The sequence below is a fragment of the Orcinus orca genome, chromosome 1, assembly GCF_937001465.1.
Source record: "Orcinus orca chromosome 1, mOrcOrc1.1, whole genome shotgun sequence".
Classification (NCBI taxonomy): domain Eukaryota; kingdom Metazoa; phylum Chordata; class Mammalia; order Artiodactyla; family Delphinidae; genus Orcinus; species Orcinus orca.
The window spans coordinates 154930709-154954925 of record NC_064559.1 but is presented as its reverse complement, the minus strand read 5'-3'; the positions used below and the strand labels follow the sequence as shown (position 1 = coordinate 154954925).

General features: G+C 36.8%; 1 protein-coding gene across 1 annotated transcript in view; it reads right to left on the bottom strand.

The window, feature by feature from the left end:
- C1H1orf141 (chromosome 1 C1orf141 homolog) overlaps nt 1–24217 on the bottom strand; it is a 41865-nt gene that overhangs the window by 4761 nt on the left and 12887 nt on the right. The window contains 3 exon segments of the mRNA XM_049698461.1: nt 4348–4490; nt 15774–15808; nt 18672–18784. Coding sequence (XP_049554418.1) covers nt 4348–4490; nt 15774–15808; nt 18672–18784 — 291 coding nt within the window.

The following is a 24217-nucleotide window of genomic DNA, read 5'->3' as shown; positions in this document are numbered from 1 at the left end:
GGGATTGACATATATACACTAATATGTATAAAATAGATAACTAATTAGAACCTGCTGTATAGCACAGGGAACTCCACTTCACTGTATAATAGAAACTAACACAACATTGTAAAACAGCTATACCCCAATTAAAAAAAAAATCACTACTGCTAACATCTCCCTCAAACCCTCTGCCATACTTTCAACCTGACAAGACCATCCTTTTCTGCTTGGTTTGTGGGGGAAAATAGCAAAAGCAGGGGTGGAAGCAAGACCGTAGTATGTGTGCCTCTTTGGTTTTTGAGTGGAGAGGAAGTATATTATGTAGGTTGAGGAGAACAACAAAGGAAGAGATATATTTGCCACATCCTTTGTTGAGATTCTGGGATGAAAGTGCTTTGCAGGGCAGCTTCCTGCCAACACAGGGTGACCCTAGCTTTGTTATCAGGATGAAATGGTGTGGTTAGGCAGAGAGAGGATATAGTTTTCATTCCAGATCTCCGTTGGTCCACACGTGACATGGACACTGAGATTAGGCTTGCAACAAGCTTGTCATTGCAGGGGTGCAGTGACCCATAGCAAAGGCTTGACTTGGGTGAGGTATAAATAGACAGTCTAAGAAGAGATGAAGACATGACAAGAACTAAATGAGTTCTACCATACTAGTGATAGTTGAGAGTGGACCCTATCCAGGTTCAGAGAGAATAGACTATGTGTTCATGAAGCACAAATGTCAGTAGCCAGAGAACATCTAGGAATGAGGTCAGCAGTACAAGGGCACTGACCAAGATCCCTGGCCAAGTACCTTTTCCTCAATGTCACAAAGTCCAGTGAGCCCCTCACTCATATACTAAGATACCATGGTAGAAAGAAACAGAAAGACTGTGTTAAGCCTAAAGAGGCTGTGCATTTTTACTCCAAACAAAGTTTAAAACACAATGGATTAATATGAATTTTTTTCATTACACAGGGTTTGAGGATCTCATGAGAAGTATCAGAACTATATAAAAATAAAAAGCTACTTTTTATCACATCCATGTTGTAGTGTAATTAAATTTGTATCTACTATAAAAATGCAATTGTATTCTCTCCATTCATTTTTCATTGTCTTCCTCTCCATTTGACTGTGAACTTGCAGCAGATAGAGCATGTGCTCAAGGTCTGAATGTGACCTTGTGTCACATGTGTATGACCTTGTCTGAATGTGAATGTGACTAGCTGAGCAGTCTTAGAACGGTCATTGGATTGTAGTATGGGCCTAGATGTCCATAATAAGACAGAATAAATTCATTCTGGTCTACAAGAAAATAAAAGGCAGAACTCTTCTTCTTAGAAACATCTTTGAACAAAATAAAATTAAAAAAATTTAAAAAATTAACCTTTTATTAACTTAATCTTCTAAGTGACCAACCAAATCAAATGATCCCCTAGGTTTTTTTTTTCAGTTTGAGCTGAAATTATAAAAGATTTTCACAAAAGACACATATATATTATGGCATTTAGAAAATACTTTGTATAAAATATTTTTCAATGTAAAATAACATGGAAAGTACTTGGTATTGTGCTTGATCTGTAGTAGCTATTCAGTAAAAACTTCTCTTTTTTTTTTTGCAGTACGCGGGCCTCTCACTGTTGTGGCCTCTCCCGTTGTGGAGCACAGGCTCAGCAGCCATGGCTCACAGGCCTAGTTGCTCCGTGGCATGTGGGATCCTCCCAGACCGGGACCCGAACCCATGTCCCCTGCATTGGCAGGCGGACTCTCAACCACTGCATCACCAGGGAAGCCCAGTAAAAACTTCTTAAGTGAACAAGATAGAACTGGAAAAGACTGAGATCAAGGATCTAATGTTTGGCTAACATAAAACTGGTCTTGGGGGATTTTTGTTGAAGAAAGGCATTCCCAAATCTCTCTAAAATGTAAAGTCATCATTAGCCAGTAGGAAGCCTCAAATGGTTAAACACTTGGTATGGAGAGAGGTCAGTTAGCACATGCCACAGACTTTGCCACCTGGCATGAATAAAGTGTCCAGGGCAGAACTCTTCCAAATATGCCTGCTGGCCACTCCAGCATTTCTCTACTTTCTTAAACATGTTCCCAGACACACATGCTGTTGGCAATAAATTCAGTTTTTTTCTTATCCTCAAGTAGTTTGTATCCTAGTGCAATGTTTCCCAACCTTTTCCACATAATGACAGACATATTAGTTAATAGTCTTTGTTCAGTACACTGAGATAAACACTTGAGAACACTTGTAGCCTGGCTACCATGGGGCCAACTCCACAGTTTTGAAGGTTGAAGGATCAGCATTTCAGCACACCTATAACCCTCTCTGAGCACAAAATTACCACAGTTTATTGGTTAGGAAGCTCTGCTCTAGAGAGAGGAAATAGTCAAAAGACAAACAAACCAACCAACAAAACATATATATAAAATAATTTCAACTACTTGTAAGTATTACAGAAAAATATAAACATAATACTTCATCTAAGGTGGCTATGGGAGACCTCTCTCAGAAGGGGATATTTGAGTTGAAATCTGAGAAAGGGAAGGAGACAGCCAGGTGAAGAGCTGGGGGAATAGCAAGTGTAAAGGTCTGAGTATGAAACCAGCTTGGAATGCTCACTGGAAGGCCAGTGTTGCTGGAGTGCAGTGATGAGGAGAGTGGAGTAAGATGAGATGAGACAGGTGTCAGGGGCCAAAACATATAAGGGCACACGTAGAACAGCCCGCCACTGCTATCAAGGAACATTTCAGAGAAGATGTGACATCTGAGTAGAACTTAAAGGATAATGCGGTAAAAAGAGGGTTGCCTACTTAAGAGTCTTTTTTCCCCCTTTTTTGCTAACAGAACTCCGATCCTATTCATTTTTCTCCAAGCAACCCTGTCCTCCAAGGGAGGCTGAGCGCCTTCCTAAATCAAGGGAATGAACCTGGAATAATCTAAGCCTGTGCTTTTCAAAATGTGAGCTACAACCCATCAATTTAGACAATAAATCAATTTAGCATCTCCTGACCAACATTTTAAAAAGTAGAATAGAATACAGTGTATCACATAGATCCTTAGTAACAATTGTTCAAAACACTAAAATACTGCAATCAATTTCAACTAACAGAAAGACAAATAATTAGGGGTCTATGAATCTGAATCTTCTGCTCCACAGATTGATAGATACATATAGATATTGATATAGATATCAATCATTGTGATATAAAAAGTATTTCATACTGTGGGTTGTGTTAAAAGCTGATAATGATTTACTGGTTTTTAGATATGAGTGTATGAAGCTATTCTAGCCAAAGAGACACCAGGGGAGGTCTGCTGGAGGGCTTTGGGGAGCATTTTCCTCATTCTTACAAAAGGGTCAAAGAGGGACTTCCCTGGTGGTCCAGTGATAAAGAATCTGCCTCACAATGTAGGGGACGCAGGTTCCATCCCACGTCAGGGAACTAAGATCCCACATGCCACAGTGCAACTAAGCCCGTGTGCCACAGCTACTGAGCTTGCACACCTCGACTAGAGCCCGTGTGCTGCAAACTACAGAGCCCTTGAGCCCTGGAGCCTGTGCACCACAACTAGAGAGAGAAAACCCGCACGCCACAACTAGAGAGAAGTCCATGCACCACAAGGAAGAGCCTGCATGCCGCAACGAAAAATCCCACATGCCTCAATGAAGATCCTGCGTTCCAACTAAGACCCCACGCAGCCAAAAATAATAAAATAAATCTTTAAAAGAAGAAAAGGGTCAAAGAGCTTTTCTCCTTTTCAGTGGGTGCTGTTACCAGTTATCTTCAATAGTGGTCACCATCCTGTACAGCAAGGCTAGGAGGACAAGCTAGTTGCTGAGACAGTAGAGGCAAGTTGAAGAAAGATGGAGAAGCTGGATATTTGATGGCATCATTAAACCCCTGAATTAACCTGGAGCTGCCTTACTGATGGACTTCTTGTTATTTGAGATTATAAATATCTTTTTTGTCTAAATCATATGGAGTTAGTTTTCTTTTAATTGCAGCTAAAAGTGTCCCAACTATTCAAGATGAATAGGAATCTATCAGGAGAAGTATGTTCTGAGCATAAAGAACAGAGTGGGTCAATCACACAGTAGTTGGAACAGACTGTTTGCTGTGATTAGACTCAATATAAGCAAAGGACAGAATAGACGACTGGAAAGATATTATATGCCATACTAAGGAATCTAAGCTTTACCATTTTTGCTATAGAGTCTTCAGATGTTATTAAGTAGTGAAATAATGTGGTAATATGATTAGATACTGATATTCCTTGGCTAAAGATTTTCTTAATGCCTATATCTTAAAGTTAGATGCAGTTAATTTTCAGTTACTTCAATATAAACACACAATGAGTATACCTGGAAATAGAGTCTTTTTCATTCTTATAAGCATTAGACTGAATGCTGGGTACAGGAGAAAAGATTGTAGAACCCAATGTTCTTCTACATTGTTGTTGTCTATGCTGTGAATACAGTTCATGGAAGGGCTTAGCATGTTCTTCCTAAACATAAAGAAAAGGGGAAACTATCTTAGAAATTATTTTTTCCATGTCTATATTGTAAATAATTTATACTTGATTATTCATATTTGGAATAGCTAATTATGATAACTAACAGCTGACTAGATCTTTAAATAATTTCAAATATAATGATTATTTAATCCTCAAAAAAAAAGCCCTATGAAATAGATGTTATTACCACTTCTTAGATGAGGGAACAAGTCTACAGAAATTTAAAAATTTGCCTATGCTCACACTTTTTACTAACTTTTATTTTCTTTGTCTCTAAAACTTAGCCATTATTTTCGTATAAAATGTATTTCTCCAAATGTAGAGAAAGTCTAAAGTTTAAGTACTGAGAAAAAAAAGCCCTCTTGGTTTATACAGAAACTTTACTGTCTCATACACAGAGCAGGTACAGCAGAATAGTTCTGAGTAAAGGGGGAGAAACTGGAAAAAAGTGATCCAGCTTTACCTAGTGTCTCAGATTGTCTCTGTATATTTCTATTTAAATATAATTATTTAGATACCCCAAATAAACAAGCATATGTAAGTATAAACTGCGTAACTTGTGACTGTCCCTCAACCAACCAAACAAATATTTGTTTAGTACCTACAATTTTTTTTCACACTAGGCACAGAATATATTTCATTCTGGATAATATGAGATAAAAATTTTAAATATGACAAAAATCCAGGCCATAAAGAATTCACATTCTAAATATATATGATTAGCATACATGAGTCATTGGCAAATAATGTAATAAGATAATATCACTAAGAACCAAACCAATCAATACAATCTTTAAACGGGGAGGAGTTTAGAAGAGAGGGCTGGAATAGACAGGAAACATTTCATCAGTGAGGAAGAACTTAATGCTGGGATTTGGAGATAAGAACATATCAGGAGAGGCCAACAACATACGTCCAGGGTATTCATAAGACAATCAACAGCATATTCAAAGCCAGGTGGGGCAGGGGAGCATTTATCATTTGTAGTGTATAAAGGGTAAGTTTCAATAGTCAAGAAGGGTGGTTGTGAGAGGGATAGACTATCGATGTCTTCAGAGTCAAACAGATAAACTTTAATGTAAAGAAAAATGGCCAAAATTGACTTGAGAAGAAGTAGAAAATTTGAGCATACCAATAATTCTTAAAAGAAATGTAAAGAAGTTTCAAATAACTACCTTTAAAAAAGTAACCCAGCCCAAATAGATTTATACATAGGTTCTTTCAAATTTTTATGCAACAAACAATTCTTAGGCAATATAATATCAGTTAAATTAAAAAATAAATAACAACAAAGACTTTTCAGTTCTTTTCATAGCTGACATAGTCTTGACACCAAAGTCTGGGAAGATAATGCACCAGAAGAAGCCTACAAGCTAATTTCACATATGACTTCAGGTGATTTCACAAATTCAAAATAAAATACTACTCAACACTGTACTAATGGAACAATTTGTAATGGCCAAACAAAATTATCAAGAAATTAAAAGCTCCTGGGCTTCCCTGGTGGAGCAGTGGTTGAGAGTCTGCCTGCTGATGCAGGGGACATGGGTTCGTGTCCCGGTCCGGGAAGATCCCACATGCCTCAGAGTGGCTGGGCCCGTGAGCCACGGCCACTGAGCCTGCGCGTCCGGAGCCTGTGCTCCGCAACGGGAGAGGCCACAACAGTGAGAGGCCTGCATACCGCAAAAAAAAATAAAAGAAATTAAAAGCTCCTAATAGTTCTAAGTTATTATAATTTATGTCCCAATAGATCAAAGGAGAAAAATAATGTAATTATTTTAATAGCTGTAATATTTAAAATACATTTGATAAATTCAGTAACCATCATTGATAAGAACTGTAATAAAACTAAAGAGAATACTTTCTTAATATGATAAAGAATATCTTAGCAAAATTTAAAAAATTATACCCGTATAAAACCAATAACTAATATTATGGTTAATGACAATACACGAGTGTGTGGCATGACAATAGTGACACCTACCATCACTATTATTTATAGATGTTTAGGAAATATTGAGCAATGCAGTAGGAAAAAATAAAGGAAGTAGTAAAAACTCTGGAAAATTCTTTTTCAATATGGCTGAGTAAGCCTCTATCAGAGCCACTCTCTCTCAGATAAAAACTATAAACTCTAGACAAAATACTCTAGAAAACACAAACACATACACACACACACAAGTTGCCTGAAGGTCCTGGAGAATGAACAAAAGCAGGTGACAAAGAAAAAGCATTGAAACTTGGAATTACTGACTTGCGTAGAGTGAAGTTTTTATTTTTATGGCTTTTAGTTTGAAGGCAGGCCAAAGTATAGGACATCTAAAACTCTGATAGAAAACTTAAGTTCTTTCTGGCCAGAAGAACCAGAGGAAAAAGTTCAGGCTGACCAAAACTTCTGGGAAATGAGAAGGGAATGATAGAAAGAAGAGTGCCAAAGATGATAGCCCCATCTTTTATGTATAAACCCTGTCCAAGTCTCTTGCTGACTCATGAACGATGCATGTTTAGGGAAAACCGCAAGCAGTGCAGCTAAGGATATAACAACTGAACTGAAATTTGAGCTGCTTCTATAGAGACAGAGTATATTTTGAGCCCAACCAAGTTAGCTGACTGCTAAACAGTAACATCATTACTCTTTGTAGGAATATAACAGACTCTGGAGTCTCCACATTATAACAGTTGTGGTGTCCAGGATAAATCCAACTTAACATACAAAGACCAGGAAAATGAAACCTAGTCTCAACAGAGAAGGCTATCAATCAAAACCAACCTTGAAATGACCCAGATGTTGGAATTATCAGATTTTATGGCAGCTATTATAATTATGCTCAATGAAAAAAGTAAAATATGTTCACAGTGAATGAGAAAAAAGGAAATCTTAGAGAAATAGAAACTATTTTAAAAAATGGAAATTCTAGAACCGAAAATATATAATACCTGAAGTAAAAAAACTCACTGGTTGACTTTAAAACAGAAATGGAGACATCAGAGTAAAGAGTCAGGGAACTTTAATAGAGACCAATAGAAGTTACCCAATATGAAAAAAGAGAGGAGAATTTTTGTTTTTTAGAGGGATTCAGAGACATATGTGTCCCTGTGAGAAAACAATAATGAAAAGTCTGAGCCTGCTCACCTACCCTGTGATCTCAGGCCACAAGTCTCTGGACAGGAGGCTGGCTGCTGTAGGAACTCAATAAATACTTGCTGAACTCAAAAAAGAAAAGTCTGATATATGTGTAACAAGAATCCCAGAAGGACAGGAAAGGTAGAATGGGGTAGAAAAATATTTAAACAAATAGTGGTGAGATGAAATATGATCTTAATTTGATGAAAGACATAAATTTATAAATTCCAGAAGCTTAATGAACCCTAAGCAGGATAATTAAGAAGAACACCATGCTTAAGCACATAATCAAACTGCTGAAAACCAAGTATGAGGAAAACATCTTTAAGCAGCCAGAGAAAAACAAGTTATACACACAGGGGAACAATTCAAAATACCCCTGATTTCTCATGAGAAACTATGGCGGTCAGAACTGTGAAGGCCAGTAGATATTGGAACATCATCAATATGCTGAAAGAAAAAACAATTATCAGCCAAAGTTTTGTGTCAAGCAAAAATTTCCTTCAGAATATCCTTAAGACACTTTCAGGTAAAAGAAAACAGAGAATTTGTTGCCAGCAGACCTTCACTACAAAATATACTTGAGGGAGTTCTTCAGGATAAAGGGAAATGATACCAGATGGAAATATATCTTCAGGAAGTACTGAAGAGCATCAGATCTGGTTGTATTTGGTTGTTTCTTTACTCTGTTACTTTCTTTAAAACATATAGGAGTGTTGAAAGCAAAAATTATAATATTGTCTTATGGGGTTTATAGTAATACATGAAAACTATATTATGAAAGACAGGGTTAGTAAATGGATTTATACAATTTAAAGGCTTCTAAATCTTTATGTGAAATAGTACAATTTTACTCTAAGTAGGCTTTGAAAAGTTGATGATGTATATTTTAATCCCTAAAGATACCACTAAAAAATCCAAACACAAAGAGGTACAGCTAAAAGTCAATAAATTAAAATGTTAAAAAATATTCAAATTATCCAAAAGAAGGCAGGAAAAGAAGAATGCATATATATGCATATATGTGCATTTGAACAGTGCTTGGCACACTCACGTACTACATAGATGTTTGCTATTATTATCATTCACCACAAGAAAAAAGAAAGGCAACTAGGAACTCCAGAAAAAGTACACAAGACAGTCAAGATGTAAATATAAGGGAAATTAGTATATGGCATTATTTTTTAGTAACTGATGGAGAATAAGAAAAGAGAGCCTATTGTTTTTACACTGCACCCCTTGAGAAGAAACATAGTCCTAGCACACTACTTGTTCTACAATAAACAATTATTTACAAAAATGTAATAATATAAATGCTGTTTAAAGCGTTTTTAGCTTTAGAATTAATCTACAGACAAAACATAAAGGCTTAATCAGAGTTTCAAAGTGAGTATAATCACTGACCTCAAAAGTGTAAAAATAAAGATATACTTGACCTAGGGAAGAAGATGTGGAGGAAAGGCTAAAACTGTTAAGATCTTTCATCTTAAGTAAAGAGGAATCAGGAGTTAGTGATTAAAGTTGATAGGAAAGAAAAAAGTATTTAGATATATTATTTCAATGTTAAAACAGAAGAAGCAGAAAAGTAACTATCAAAGATACAGAAGAGGGGGCTTCCCTGGTGGCACAGTGGTTGAGAGTCCGCCTGCCGATGCAGGGGACACGGGTTCGTGGCCCGGTCCGGAGGGATCCCACATGCCGCAGAGCGGCTGGGCCCGTGAGCCATGGCCGCTGAGCCTGTGCGTCTGGAGCCTGTGCTCCGCAATGGGAGAGGCCACAACAGTGAGAAGCCCGCGTACAGCCAAAAAAAAAAAAAGATACAGAAGAGGAAAGAGGGAGAGAGGTGAGATGTAGTGTAAATAAACTAATTCAAATCTTTGTTTTTGATTATGCAGTAGATAATGCTTAAAGTTGATAAATAAAAAATTAGCAGTAGAAGCTCATTCTTTAGAATTATAGAGTTAATCATAAGAGGAATTGAAACCCCAAAAGGTTAAACATGGTTGCTTCTGAAAAGAGGAAATTAGAACAGGAAGAATGGGTGCAAGGGCTTTGTGTTCTTATTAGCCTTTCTGTATTATTTAATTTAAAAAGGCATATGTATATTTTAATTTGTTTTCTAAAAATTAAAATGTTTTATATAAGATGCTAGTAAATTTATTATGATGAGTAATCTTATGATGAAGTTACAATATATTTATATTTCTTGGGAGATTTTTATTAAACACAAACCTATATAAAACATGTAGATGAGGATAAAACTAATAAGCCAGACAGTGTATTTTGTCAATATTTTTAAAAAGTATAAAAGGTATAAATTTGCAAGAAAATGATAACATGTTATTAATTATGGTGCAAAGTATGTATTTCTTCATGTTTCATTCTCCAGATTAGCAATAAACAGGGTTAATAATAAGTAAATTAAGTGAGAGAGTGTCATGGACTTACAAGTACTACCAAATATAAAATAGCTAGTGGGAAGCAGCCACATAGCACAGGGAGATCAGCTTGGTGCTTTGTGATCACCTAGAGGGGTGGGATAGGGAGGGTGGGAGGGAGCCGCAAGAGGGAGGAGGTATGAGGATATATGTATATGTATAGCTGATTCACTTTGTTCTAAACCAGAAACTAACACACCACTGTAAAACAATTATACTCCAATAAAGATGTTAAAAAAGAAAGAAAGAAAGAGCCTGCTGAGAAGAGGGGAAGGAGGTCCAGCACTTCAGCTGCCATCTTGCCACAGAGTGGAAAACCAAGGCAGGAAACCATTGTTGAGAGATGAAGACTGACCCATGATGGCATCATATCAGCCCCTGGATCCAGCTATGCCTGAAGCTAGACAGCCCTGGACATTTCATGTACATGAGCCAATAAATTGCCTTTTGTGTTTAAAAAAAATATATATATATAATAATAAGAAGAAGTAAATTAACACCTAAGAGACTCTCTTAAATGACTTCCCTTTGCTGATTCTCTGTATTAATTTCTCTCTCTAGTCTCCTAGATAAAACCTCCTGAATAATATCCAGGCATGCTCAATGGTCAAGGCTGGTTGGTCACTTTTCAGGATGCCCATGTACCTCTGCTCAGGTTGTTAGCAAGAGTCAATAGTTCTGGTGCTACAGACATAGAGAACAGACTTGGGGTTGCCAAGAGGGAGAGGTGTGGGGGAGGGATGGATTAGGAGTTTAGGATTAGCAGATGCAAACTATTATATGTAGAATGGATAAACAACAAGGTCCTACTGCATAGTACTGAGAACTATATTCAATATCCTGTGATAAACCATAATGCAAAAGAATATGAAAGAATGTATATATATGTATAACTGAATCATTTTGCTATACAGCAGAAATGAACACAACATTGTAAATCAACTATACTTCAATAAAATAAATTTTTAAAAAATGTTTCCAATAGTATTGGTGCTAAACCTGTTGTAATCATTGTTATTGTAATTATGTGAGTTAAATAACTATAACCAAAATGCTCTTGGGGCTTCCCTGGTGGCGCAGTGGTTGAGAGTACGCCTGCCGATGCAGGGTAAACGGGTTCGTGCCACGGTCTGGGAAGATCCCACGTGCCGCGGAGCGGCTGGGCCCGTGAGCCGTGGCCGCTGAGCCTGCACGTCCGGAGCCTGTGCTCCGCAACGGGAGAGGCCACAACAGTGAGAGACCCGCGTACCGCAAAAAAAAAAAAAAAAAAGGTCTTGGCTACACATCAAAAGATTAACAAATGGATGTATATTTTTATATTCTAAATTAAAATAAAATATTTAAATTATGCACATATAATTTTCTATGAGGCCCTGTCTTAACTGACTTTGGTAACTTTATGATAACATTCAATAAATAATTTCCACTGTATTGCCTGTCCAACAGATAACATATTATTTTCTCTGTTATTGCCATATATAAAGTTTTGCATAATGTCAGAGACGAAATCACTTTAAAATTTTATGCTTCTGAATCCTAAAATTCATTTGAATTTGGGATTTGTAGAAAAATATATAAAACTATTAGGGATAATCTGGATTTCTATTAAATAATTGTAAGCATGCAAATTAAACCTACCTCAGTTGTATCCTTAAGATAATGAAAAGATCTAATAGATCTTGATTTTAGATATTCTTCTACTGGCTCTAAAGAAAGAAATCCAAACATAAATGATATTTCTATACTGTTAGACTACTTCTAATTTAACTCAACAAACCATTTTCTCTACTTGTAAACTTTTTAGAAATGTAGTTTGTTAGAGCTAAATATATTCTAGAATAATTTGCTTTTAAAAAGAATTTCTATTAACAGAATATAACATTCAATTACTATTGTACAATAAAGCTGTATTTTCTTAGAAAAAAAGATTTCTAAATAAAACAGAATCATACTTGATAGTCAAATAAATCTTCTCATTAATTCCTTTGAAAAGAGAAAGATTCCTCTCATCCTGAATCCCCCATCTCCAATTATGAGTTTTACTAATTTGTATTATCATTTAATGGATTTTTTTTTTTAAGTAGGTATAATGTATGGTCAAGCATGCAGACTTTGGATGTAGGTAGCCTGGGACCAAAAACTACTTTTCTGTTTGTGAGTTATGTAGCTTTAGGAAAATCATTTAACCCCTCTGAGCTTTAGCTTCCCCATCTGTTAAGTGGAAATAATAGTACTTATGTAACAGGGATGCTGTAAGAATTAAATGAGATAATAGATGTAACAAACTTACATCTGGTATTCCTTCAATCAACAGTTATTTGTTGATCACCTGCAATGTGCCAGGCCAGTGCCCAGTGTTGGACTCTGGAATTGTGATTTCTGCCCAATGATGCACACATTTTATTGGATAGTACAGAAAAGAATTAAGTAAAGAAACAAAGGAATGAACAATTATAAATTGAGATGCATGCCGTGACAGACATAGACAGATTTTGGTGAGGGACAGCATGAGAGGGAGGTATAGTTTAGATAGGGTAGTTGCTAGGGATTGAATGTTTGTGTCTCTCCCACAATTCATATGTTGAAGCTCTAATTTTCAATGTGGTGGTTTTGGGAGTTGGGCTTTGGGGAGATAATTAGGTTTAGATGAGGTGATAAGGGTAGAACGTCCATGATGAGAATAATGCTCTCTCCGCCATGTGAGAATAAAGTAAGAAGGTGGCTGTCTGCAAACCAAGAAGAAGACTCTCAACAGAACCTGATCCTACTGATCTCAGGCTTCCAGCCTCCAGAACTGTGAGAAATAAATATTTGTTGTTTAAGCCACCCAGTTTATAGTACTTTGTTATAGCAGCCTGAATAAGAGAGAAATTGGGACTGAGAGGTGGGGTGCTGCTGTAACAAATACCTAAAAATATAAAAGAACCTTTGGAACTGGGTAGTGGGTAGAGGCCGAAAGAGTTGTGAGGTGCATGCTAGAAAAAGCTAATATGGCCATGAAGAGATTTTAAAGGCAATTCTGGTGAGAACTCAGAAAGAAAGAGGAGAGCCATTGAGGAAGCTTTCATTTTCACTGAGAATACATGAATAACCATATGCAGAAATGTTGGTAGAAATACGGATGGTAAAGGCCATTCTGATGAGGTCTCAGACAGAAATGGGGAACATGCTATTGGACAATGGAGCAAAGGTGATCCTTGTTATAAAGTGGCAAAGAACTTGGCTGACTTGTGTTTGTGTTCTGGTTTTGTTGTAGAAGGTAGAACTTGTGAGTGATGAAATTGGATAGTTAGCTGAGATTTCTAAGCAAAGTGTTAAAGAAGAGGCTTGATTTCTCCTGACTGCTTGTAGTAAAAATGCAAGACGAGAGAAATGAATTGAAGACAAAATCGTTAAGCAAAATGGAACCAGAACTTAAGAATTTAGAAAATTCTCATATTACAATAACTGAGAAAGCACGTTCAAAAGAGAACACTAAGGCTGTGGTGCACTGACCATTTGATAAGGAGATAAGGAGATTGGTATGGGTGTGAAACATGGACCTAATCAGCCATCCCAGGAGAGACACTGCCAGTTTGAAGTGAAGGGGATAGAGACAGGATAAAATGAAGGAAGGCTGTCGGACTTCTTGGGTTTTACAGGATAGGACCACAGAGCTATGCACTGCAAACATGCTATTCCTCAAGACAAGGGAAGAATGACCATGAAGGTGACTCAAAGATCATCAGGCCTGCCTCAGTATCAAAATCAGAGGTCACTGCCTCAGTTTCTGCCTATGGAGCCCTTGGGGTTGGGCCAACACTCTCACTAGATAGTCCTGGGGATGAAATCCTGGCCTAGCAGAGTCCCAGTGGGGAAGTGGGGGAGATGTGACCCCCCCACTCAGCAGAGTTGTGAGAGCAGGACCTCTGCCCCAGTGGGTCAGGAAGGCAGAGCATCAAGCCAAAGAGGATTATCCTTGAGCCTTAAAATCTCATGAAGTTTGTCTTAGTAGGTTTTAAACTTCCTTGGGACCCATTACTCCATTCTTCTTTCCTATTTCTCCCTTTTGGAATGAGAATGTCTATCTTATTCCTGTCCCAACTGTATTTTGGAAGCACATAATTTGTTTGATTCCACAGGTTCAAGCTGGAGAGGAATTTTGCCTCAGGATCAATCATACCTTGAGTCTCACCATAGCTGATTTAGATGATATTTAGGTAAGACTTTGGACTTTAGTGATAACATAAAACTCAGTACGGCAGGAAAATAATTAACATGTTCTAGGATTCCTTTATTGTCCAGAAGGAGGGTAACAATATATTTTGAAAGGATGAATATTGCAATTTCTAGGGTAATCATTTAAAGAATAGAAACAGAATGCATGACTACCAAATTAATAAAGGGGAAAAGTTTAAATTTTAAAAAGTCAATCCTAAATAAGACATAAGAGGACAGAAGAAGAAACACAGAATCAACAGGAGAGAAAGAACAAAATAAGATGGCAGATTTAAATCCAAAGATATAAGTAGTTACATTAAGTATAAATGGACTAAATGCTCCATTTCAAAGACAAAGATTACAGAGTAGATTTAAAAATCTAACAATTTGATGTTTACAAGAGATAAGACTCTTATGTAAGAGATCATAATATTACAGAAATGTGGCAACAAGATGATGGAAAAAGATATACCATGTAAATGTTAGCCAAAAGAAAGCTGGGGTAACTACAGTAATACTGGATAATAAAACAATCACTTTGTAATTAAAAAGGGTTCAATTCACTAGAAATATATAATAATTCTAAAATTTTATGCAATTAATAACACAGCCTAAACTATATTAAAGATCTGTAAAGCAAAATTTGATAATTCTACAAGGAAAAAATAAATGAGTCTGAAATTTCTCAGCAATTGACAGAATAAGCAAGCAGAAAAATAAAAAAGGATATAGAAGAGTTGAAAAACAATGAAGAAATTTGACCTAAAAAACATATGTAGAATACTGCACCCAACAGCTGCAGAATATACTTTATTTTCAAGCACATACTGAACATTTACAACAATCGACCATATACTGGGTGAAAATACAAGCGTTAACTAATTACATAGGACTGAAATCCTATGGATTACATCCTCATACTACAATGTAATTGTGCTAAAAATTTATAACCAAAAGATAATTAGAAAAGCCTAATATATTTTGAATTAAGACATAAACTTCCAAATAACCAATGTGTCAGAAGAAGAAATCATAATGGAAAACAGAAAATAACCATGATACTCTTGAAGAACAAGGTGGGAAGACTTGCTCTACCAGATATCAAGGGTTATTTTAAGCTACAGCAATTAATGTTGTTTGGTATTGATATTGAAATGGATAAATAATGTAATGAAACATAATAAGAACTCCAGAACAAAGAGCCCAGAGTATTAGGGAAAGAATAGCCTTTTTTTTTTTTTTTTTTTTGGTACACGGGCCCTCTCACTGTTGTGGCCTCTCCCGTTGCGGAGCACAGGCTCTGGACGCGCAGGCTCAGCGGCCATGGCTCACGGGCCCAGCCGCTCCGCGGCATGGGGGACCTTCACGGACCGTGGCACGAACCCGTTTACCCTGCATCAGCAGGCAGACTCCCAACCACTGCACCACCAGGGAAGCCCAAGAATAGCCTTTTTAATACCACACTGGGATAGCTGGGTATTCACATGAACAAAAACTAAACTTGACTCTTACCTCACTCAAAATGTAATTCCAGGTAGACTTTAGACCTAAAGGTAAAAAGAAGAACTAAAATCTTTTGCAAGATAAATAGAAAAAGATATTCATGACCACAGAGTAGGAAAAGATTTCTTAGATATGGTACAAAAAGTACTTATCAAATAAGAAAAGATTTGGTATATTTGACCTTATTAAAGTGGAAGAATTTTTGTTCATCAAAAAGACACCATAAAGAGAGTGAAAAGAAAACCCATAGAAAAGGGGAAGATATTCACAACACGCCAAACCAACAAAGAACTAGTAAAAAGAATATATTTAAAAATCAACAAGAAAAGGATAAAAAAACTAATTTTAAAATAAGGTAAAACTTGGATGATTTCCAAAAGTATAAATCCAATTTGTCAATAGTCTATGAAAAAGTTCTCAAACCTATTAGTAATCACAGAAATGCAAATTAAACCATAATGATATACTATTATATACCCAGTAGATTGCTAAAATGGAAAACTGACAATTCCAAGTGTTAGGAAGCAGAACAAAAAGAACCCTCACAAATCTGATGGGAGCATAAATTGGTAAAAACACTTTGGAAAGCTGACATTATCTATTATAGTTGAAGATAAGCATCCCCGGTAATGTAAATGCTGGATATACACTCTCAAGAAACTTTTACACAGATGCAGCAGGATGCCTAAACAAAAATATTCATTTCAGCATTGCAATGACTGACAAACTAAAAACCCCAAATTTCAAGAGTAGTACAAAGTGTGATATATTCATGCAATGGAATACTTAACAGCAATGAAAATGAAGCAACTACACCTCCACAGCACAATATGAGTGAATCTTACAAACAATGCTAAGAAAAAAAAAAAATGAATGCATACAGCATGATTACATTCATATACAGTGAAAAGCAAGCAAACTAAACAATATTCTTTAAAGATGCAAATAATAGATGGTAAAAATGTAAAGAAAAGTAAGGAAGTGATTACCACAGAAATCAGGACAGTAGTAACTCCCAGGGACAAGGAAGGGAGAGGTGATTTGGGAAAGGTCAAGTGGTGATGTTGGCAATGCTCTATTTCTTGATGTGCAATATGGTTATATAGGTGTTTTTTTAATAGTTGGTTATTATACTGTACATTTTATGCTATATTCACTTTTCATAATGTATGTTATTTCATAATTTTAAATGGTTTAATAAAAAAGGAAAGTGATTATAAAGAGGGCAAGAATGAAAGAAGAAATACCTGTGGGCAAGCTACTATAGTTGACACACAAAGATGATGATGATTTGGATTAGGGTGGTGACAGCAGACATGGTGAAAATAGATTAATTCAAGATGAGTTAGAATGAAAAGAGCTTGTTGACATATTGAACTTTGGGGAGGAGGGAAAGGAGAGATCAAGGATTGCTTCTAGGTTTTAGACTTGAGCCAGTTGGAGTAAATTGGTCCAATGGAATGCTGTTGTGGGGAGGGGATGGGAGAGAAAGTTTGAGAGGATGGCTAGGATAGGGAATCATGAGACCAGTTTTGGATATTAGGTTTAAGATGTAATGAGAAGTTTGAGTGGAGATATCAAATAGGTAGTTCAGTGTAGGTACCTGCCCTTCAGAGGATTAGTCTGGATTGAGATATAAATGAAGGATTTAACGGTATCTCTACGGTATTTTAAACCACAGAGATTTAAAATACAGTTGGGTGATCTAATCTGTAAGACTGGATTAGATCACCCAAGGAGAAAGAATGTAGAAGCAGAGGCAGGCTCAGGATTGAGCTCTGAGCAAATACAGTATTTTAAGGATGGAGAAGAGAAATTAAAAAGAGAGACTGAGAAAGGGTGAGATAGCAGAAAAACAGAGTTTTAAGCAGAAGGGAGAGATCAACTAACTATAGTGGGACTGAGAGGTGGCAGAAAAATATCCTTTGGATTTAGCAACATGGAGATCACTGGTACTCTTAATCAGTGTAACTTCAGTAGAATGGTGGAGGCAAGACCAATTTGGAGTAGGTTGAAGTTTAAACAAAAGTTGACAGAGTGGGCTTCCCTGGTGGCGCAGTGGTTGAGAGTCCGCCTGCTGATGCAGGGTACACGGGTTCGCGGCCCGGTCCGGGAAAATCCCACATGCCACAGAGTGGCTAGGCCCGTGAGCCATGGCTGCTGAGCCTGTGCGTCCGGAGCCTGTGCTCCGCAACGGGAGAGGCCACAACAGTGAGAGGCCCATGTACCGCAAAAAAAAAAAAAAAAAAAATGTTGAGGGAGTAGAGACAGTATATGTAAACAAATCTTTTGAGGAATTAGATTATGAAGAGTCACAGAAATGAGGCAATATGGGGCAATGTGGATTCAAGGAGCCTCAGTCAGGGTTGTTGATGAGCATGACACAATTAGATGGGTTTTTTGATAATGCCAGGGAAACAAAAACAAAGACAACATAAAACACTCAAATTTTCTGAGGATCTATAACGCTGTTTCCTAGCTCACAGATTCCTGAAGTTTCTAGGAAAGTGAGTTCCTTTACAGTCCCTGTAAAGTAAATTTCTACTAAGTAAGATGTACAAGCTTGAGTGATTTTTTTAAAACAATTACAAGAAAACTCAGGATGAGCTGAAAGGAAATCCAGAGATTTTCTTTCCAGAAAAGTATACATAAAAATATATTCTTAATTTGTGAATTGTACAAATGTCTATTCTGACATTTATCATCTCTTTCTCTTAGGAAATTCTTCTTTATAGCTCACTGACATCTTTCACACTTCAGTTATAACCCATAGGCTTTCAAGCAAATGCTTTCAACAGAAACATCAAATTATAAGAACTTATAAGACAAACATTAATAAATAATAAAGTATTTAATAAAAGAACTTCATTAATACATCAAAACAGAGATAAATATACAAAGCATTACCTATTGACTTGATTTCTTGAATTTTTATTTTTGTTGGTACAAAGTGTGGTCTTAAATTTGACTTTTCAAAATCACTCTTTTTAGGTTCAGGCATATTTTTGAAGGAGACATATCTGAAAGAAATAAAATTAATCTAAATTAAAATAATCAGAAAATTTACAAAACTAATCTAAAAAATAAATTTGGAGAAATGTGGTCAAGTCCCAGTTATATAGATTTGAATGTTATTGTTTTAATATATTATAGTACAAAGTGTAAAAGATTGGGACTGATTAAGCAGGAGCTAAAAATATTAGTGGTAATCACTGGAAACAGAGAGAGAAAAGTGCTGTTGTCATAGAATTGAGGGCACTCAGGAAACTATTGTTCACAAGCTAATTAACCCTTTTAGAAAAATACATTGGAAATTTGTTAAATGAGATACTGGGGACATTGCCAAGCCTAGTCATAGTGGTGGTTTATGCAGTTAGGGTCAGCTCAGATTCCAGAATAGTATACCAGATAGGATCACAGAATCCATTTACTGTAAACAGAAATTTTTCTCCACTAAATTCTTTAACTGACTATTGAGGGTATGTAATTATAATAATTATATAATTTATGATATTTCTGACCTCTAAATGCTATGACTCAGACCTCAGACACTCACCTTTAGTTTATGTCATCCAGTCTCCCACCTTTTATTATCTATAGGTTGATGTCCTCCAGATTTATAGTACAGACCCCAAACTCTTCCCTGAGCTCCAGATTTATATATCCCACTGCTACATGATTTCTGCAGTTAGATATATCATGGGAATTTCAAACATATTCAAAACCAAATGTTTGCTTCCACTTCCTTTCCAATCTGTTCCTTCCCCAGGTTTTCTCATTTCCATTCAGCCAGAGGCTTAGGCCAAAAACTCTGCAATCATCTTTGACTTTTCTTTCTCTCGTTCCCCATATCTCGTTCCCGATATCTCAGCACATCTCATTGGACCTTTCTTTGAAATACATTCCAAATCCAACCACTTCTTTCCTCATCACATCTACCCTAGTCCAAGGCCCCTTCATCTCTCATCTGAACTACTTCTCTACATCCCTCGTCTTCTTCTATCTGCTCTCTCTGCTATCACTCTTGTGCCCAGCAGTATTTTCCCAATGCAACCATGGTGGCACCTGTAAAATATAAATGAGACTGTCATTTCCCTCCAACCATTTCCTGTCACACTGAAATGAAATTCACAATTCTCATTGTAAGACAGAAACTTTCCTCCCAATTCTTGTATTTCCAAGTAGAGGAGCTTCCATTGAATGCCCCTCCAGGCCTCTCTCTGTGCGTTCCTTTACCCCTCTCCTCCACATGGAAGCAGAGTGAGTTTTTTGGCTGTTTGGCTTAAGGAAAGGAACTTATGCTCCCACGTAAGTACCTTGGCCCTTGCTCTCCCCTCTGCCTGTAATATTCTTCCCCTAGGTATTGCAAGGTTTACTCACTTAAATCATAAGAGATGTATTTCATAAGTCTTTACTCAAATTTCCATCTCTCCAGAAAGGTCTTTTTGTGCCCCCTCTCATCTAATATAGTAAATTATGGGAATCAATCTTAATTCCGTTAATTTACTATATTTTTCTTCATAGCATTTATCACTAGTGAATGTATATTATACATTCATTTGCTTGTTTATTTGTTATCTGTCTCTCCACCTTATCCTAGAATGCAAATTGAGGGCAGGGTCTTTGTTTTAGTCACCGTTGTATTCCTAGCACCTAGAACAGTGACTGGCACATAGTACACGTACAATAAATATTTGTTGAATGTATGAATTGTTTTGGTAAATTTTGATTGAACTCTCTTATAATCTTACAATTTCCAATGAGTTTTCAGTTTATTCTCTTTAGGTTTTTCAATAAACAATCATTTAATCTTCATAAAATAATTTATCTGTTCCTTTCAAAACATTTAAATTTGTATATTATGTTGTTATTTAATATCATTGGCAAGTACTTCCAGAATAGTTTGGCATACTAGTGAGAACGGGCATCCCTCTGTTTCTAATTTAAATGGGAATGTGTCAAAGATTCCACCCTAATGTTGTTGGCTATATAGTCTTGTTAAGGAGATGATTTTTTTATCCTTATCTTACTAAGGTATTTTTTCAAATACATTTGCAGAATATATAGAGATGTTCAGATATGGATTTCCTTACAGTGAACCAAAGAGCATGGGCTTTGAGGTTAGACCATACTTTGCATCTAAACTCTATGTAAACTTCTGCAGAATATTGAGTTTCTCTGAATCTCAGTCCCTCATATGCCAACTGAAGGTAGTATTTACCTCTTGGGGTTGTTACAAGAATTATTTACGTTAGATAGGCACCTGCCGCTCACTGCAGCCGCGGGGTGACGCCTTTTGCCCCAGGGATCTCCCCACCGCCCCGCGCCTTGGGACCTCCTGTTGAAGACATGGGCATTATCGAGATCCAGCGGAAGCCAGAGGAAGGGAGGAGAGAGAAGGTGATAAATTCCAGAATCACTCATTCATCCCCAAGCGGCAATTCTGGGGAAAACCTATGCGTGGTAGTGGATGTGGCTTTTTTTTCCTTTTTCTGCCCCCTCTCAGCCCTAATCCCCACCGTCTGTTCAGTACCACAAATAGAACCTTCTGTTGGATGAAATAAAATCAAACACTGGGCTTTCAAATAACAAACAAACAAACAAAAAACATTAGATAATAGTGAAATGTAATAAAATAATTAGGAGGTGATGAGTTTTATCTTTTTTAGTATGTCACTGAATTTTTAGCTTACATATTTAATTTAAATAATGACTGTGTTTAATAACCATCTAACAAAATCCCTGAAGATTCAACAATCAGCTCTAACAAATTGTTGGGAGCTGGCTCTAGCACACCAATGATCCCATACCAGAAAAAAAAAAAGATTAAAAGAGGGAAGAAGAGGAGGTGCGCTAGAGGAAGACCACACTCATCTCCCACTTACAGGTCAGGACAGGAAGAATCAAATTACTGGCCATACCCCTTTTCATTTCAGGTCACTAAACTGGCTGATATGGGGGAAGGGGAAACCACAACTAAAACGTAGGATCAAAATACTAAACTGGTCAGACTTTTAATAACCAAAAATGATCAGAGTGAAATTGGAGAAATAAACATAAAACTGCTTTATGTTTTATGTTCCCAAGTTGAGAAAGGCAGTGAAACAGTTAAGCTAATATTTTTATTTTAGATTTAAAAAAAATCTATATTTATAAGCGAGATACTGCAATGGTTTTATATTCTTGTGGTCAGACTTGAGGTTCAAAGCTATCTTTATAAAAAGAATTGGAACTATTCCATCTCTATGCTCAGAAACCATTTAAATACTTCTTCGAAACGTTGTAGTCACCCTGATACAGCTTCAAGACTCTGCTTTTTGTTTTTTCTTAATAAATTATTTTATTTCATTTATTTTTGGCTGTGTTGGGTCTTCCTTGCTGCGCACAGGCTTTCTCTAGTTGTGGTGAGCGGGGGTTACTCTTCATTGCGGTGTGCAGGCATCTCATTGCAGTGGCTTCTCTTGTTGTGGAGCACGGGCTCTAGGCACGTGGGTTTCAGTAGTTGTGGAACGTGGGCTCAGTAGTTGTGGCTCGCGGGCTCTAGAGCGCAGGCTCAGTAGTTGTGGCACACGGGCTTAGTTGCTCCGCGGCATCTTCCCGGACCAGGGCTTGAACCCGTGTCCCCTGCATTGGCAGGCAGATTCTTAACCACTGCACCCCAGGGAAATCCAAGACACTGCTTTTGTAAAACAGTTCTTTGACAATTACTCAAAATTTTCTAGTTATTGATTTAGTTACATTTTCTTTTTCTTCTTGATTCTATTTTCACCATTCATATTTTCCCAGATTATCCACTAACAGACTCATGTTTCAAAGCAGCTCAGTTATATGAAGTACTCATTATAATTATTTTAATTTCTTCTACATCCATCGTCATAGCTCCTTTCTCATTACTAACATTGTGCCTTTATGTTGTCTGTTTCTTCTCTTCAATTTCTTAAATTATGGTCATTTTAACATTCTTTGGGGAGGTCTTAAACATGCTAATTTTGCAAAATGTTCTTAAAGATTCAGTGTGCTTATGATAGGAAAGCCAAAGTCTGGTGGAAGTACTGGGAGATGACAGCTTTGTTTTTTTTTACATCTTTATTGAAGTATAATTGCTTTACAGTGGTGTGTTGGTTTCTGCTTTATAACAAAGTGAATCAGCTATACATATACATATATCCCCATATCTCCTCAATCTTGCATCTCCCTCCCATCCTCTCTATCCCACTCCTCTAGGTGGTCACAAAGCACCAAGCTGATCTCCCTGTGCTATGCAGCTGCTTCCCACTAGCTTTCTATTTTATATTTGATAGTGTATATATGTCCATGCCATCTCACTTCGTCCCAGCTTACCCTTCCCCCTCCCTGTGTACTCAAGTCCATTCTCTATGTCTGCGTCTTTATACCTGTTCTGCCCCTAGGCTCTTCAGAACCTTTTTCTTTTCTCTAGAATCCATATATATGTGTTAGCATATGGCATTTGTTTTTCCCTTTATGACTTACTTCACACTGTGACAGTCTCTACGTCCATCAACTCCACTACAAATAACTCAATTTCATTTCTTTTTATGGCTGAGTAATAGTCCATTGTATATATGTGCCACATCTTCTTTATCCATTCATCCAATGATGGACACTTAAGTTGCTTCCATGTCCTGCCTATTGTAAATAGTGCTGCAATGAACATTGTAGTACATGACTCTTTTTGAATTATGGTTTTCTCAGGGCATATGCCCAGTAATGGGATTGCTGGGTCATATGGTAGTTCTATTTTCAGTTTTTTAAGGAACTTCCATACTGTTCTCCATAGTGGCTGTATCAATTTACATTCCCACCAACAGTGAAAGAGGGTTACCTTTTCTCCACACCCTCTCCAGCATTTATTGTTTGTAGATTTTTTGATGATGGCCATTCTGACTGATGTGAGGTGATACCTCATTGTAGTTTTGATTTGCATTTTTCTAATGATTAGTGATATTGAGCATCCTTTCACGCATTTGTTGGCAATCTGTATATCTTCTTTGGAGAAATGTCTATTTAGGTCTTCTGCCCATTTTTGGATTGGGTTGTTTGTTTTTTTGATATTGAGCTGCATGAGCTGCTTGTAAAATTTAGAGATTAATCCTTTGTCAGCTGCTTCATTAGCAAATATTTTCTCCCATTCTGAGGGTTGTCTTTTCATCTTGTTTACAGTTTCCTTTGCTGTGCAAAAGCTTTTAAGTTTCATTGGGTCCCATTTGTTTATTTTTGTTTTTATTTCCGTTTCTCTAGGAGGTGGGTCAAAAAGGATCTTGTTGTGATTTATGTCATAGACTGTTCTGCCTATGTTTTCCTCTAAGAGTTTTATAGTGTCTGGCCTTACATCTAGGCCTTTAATCCATTTTGAGTTTATTTTTGTGTATGGTATTAGGGAGGTTTCTAACTTCATTCTTTTTTTTTAAATTTTTATTTATTTATTTTTGGCT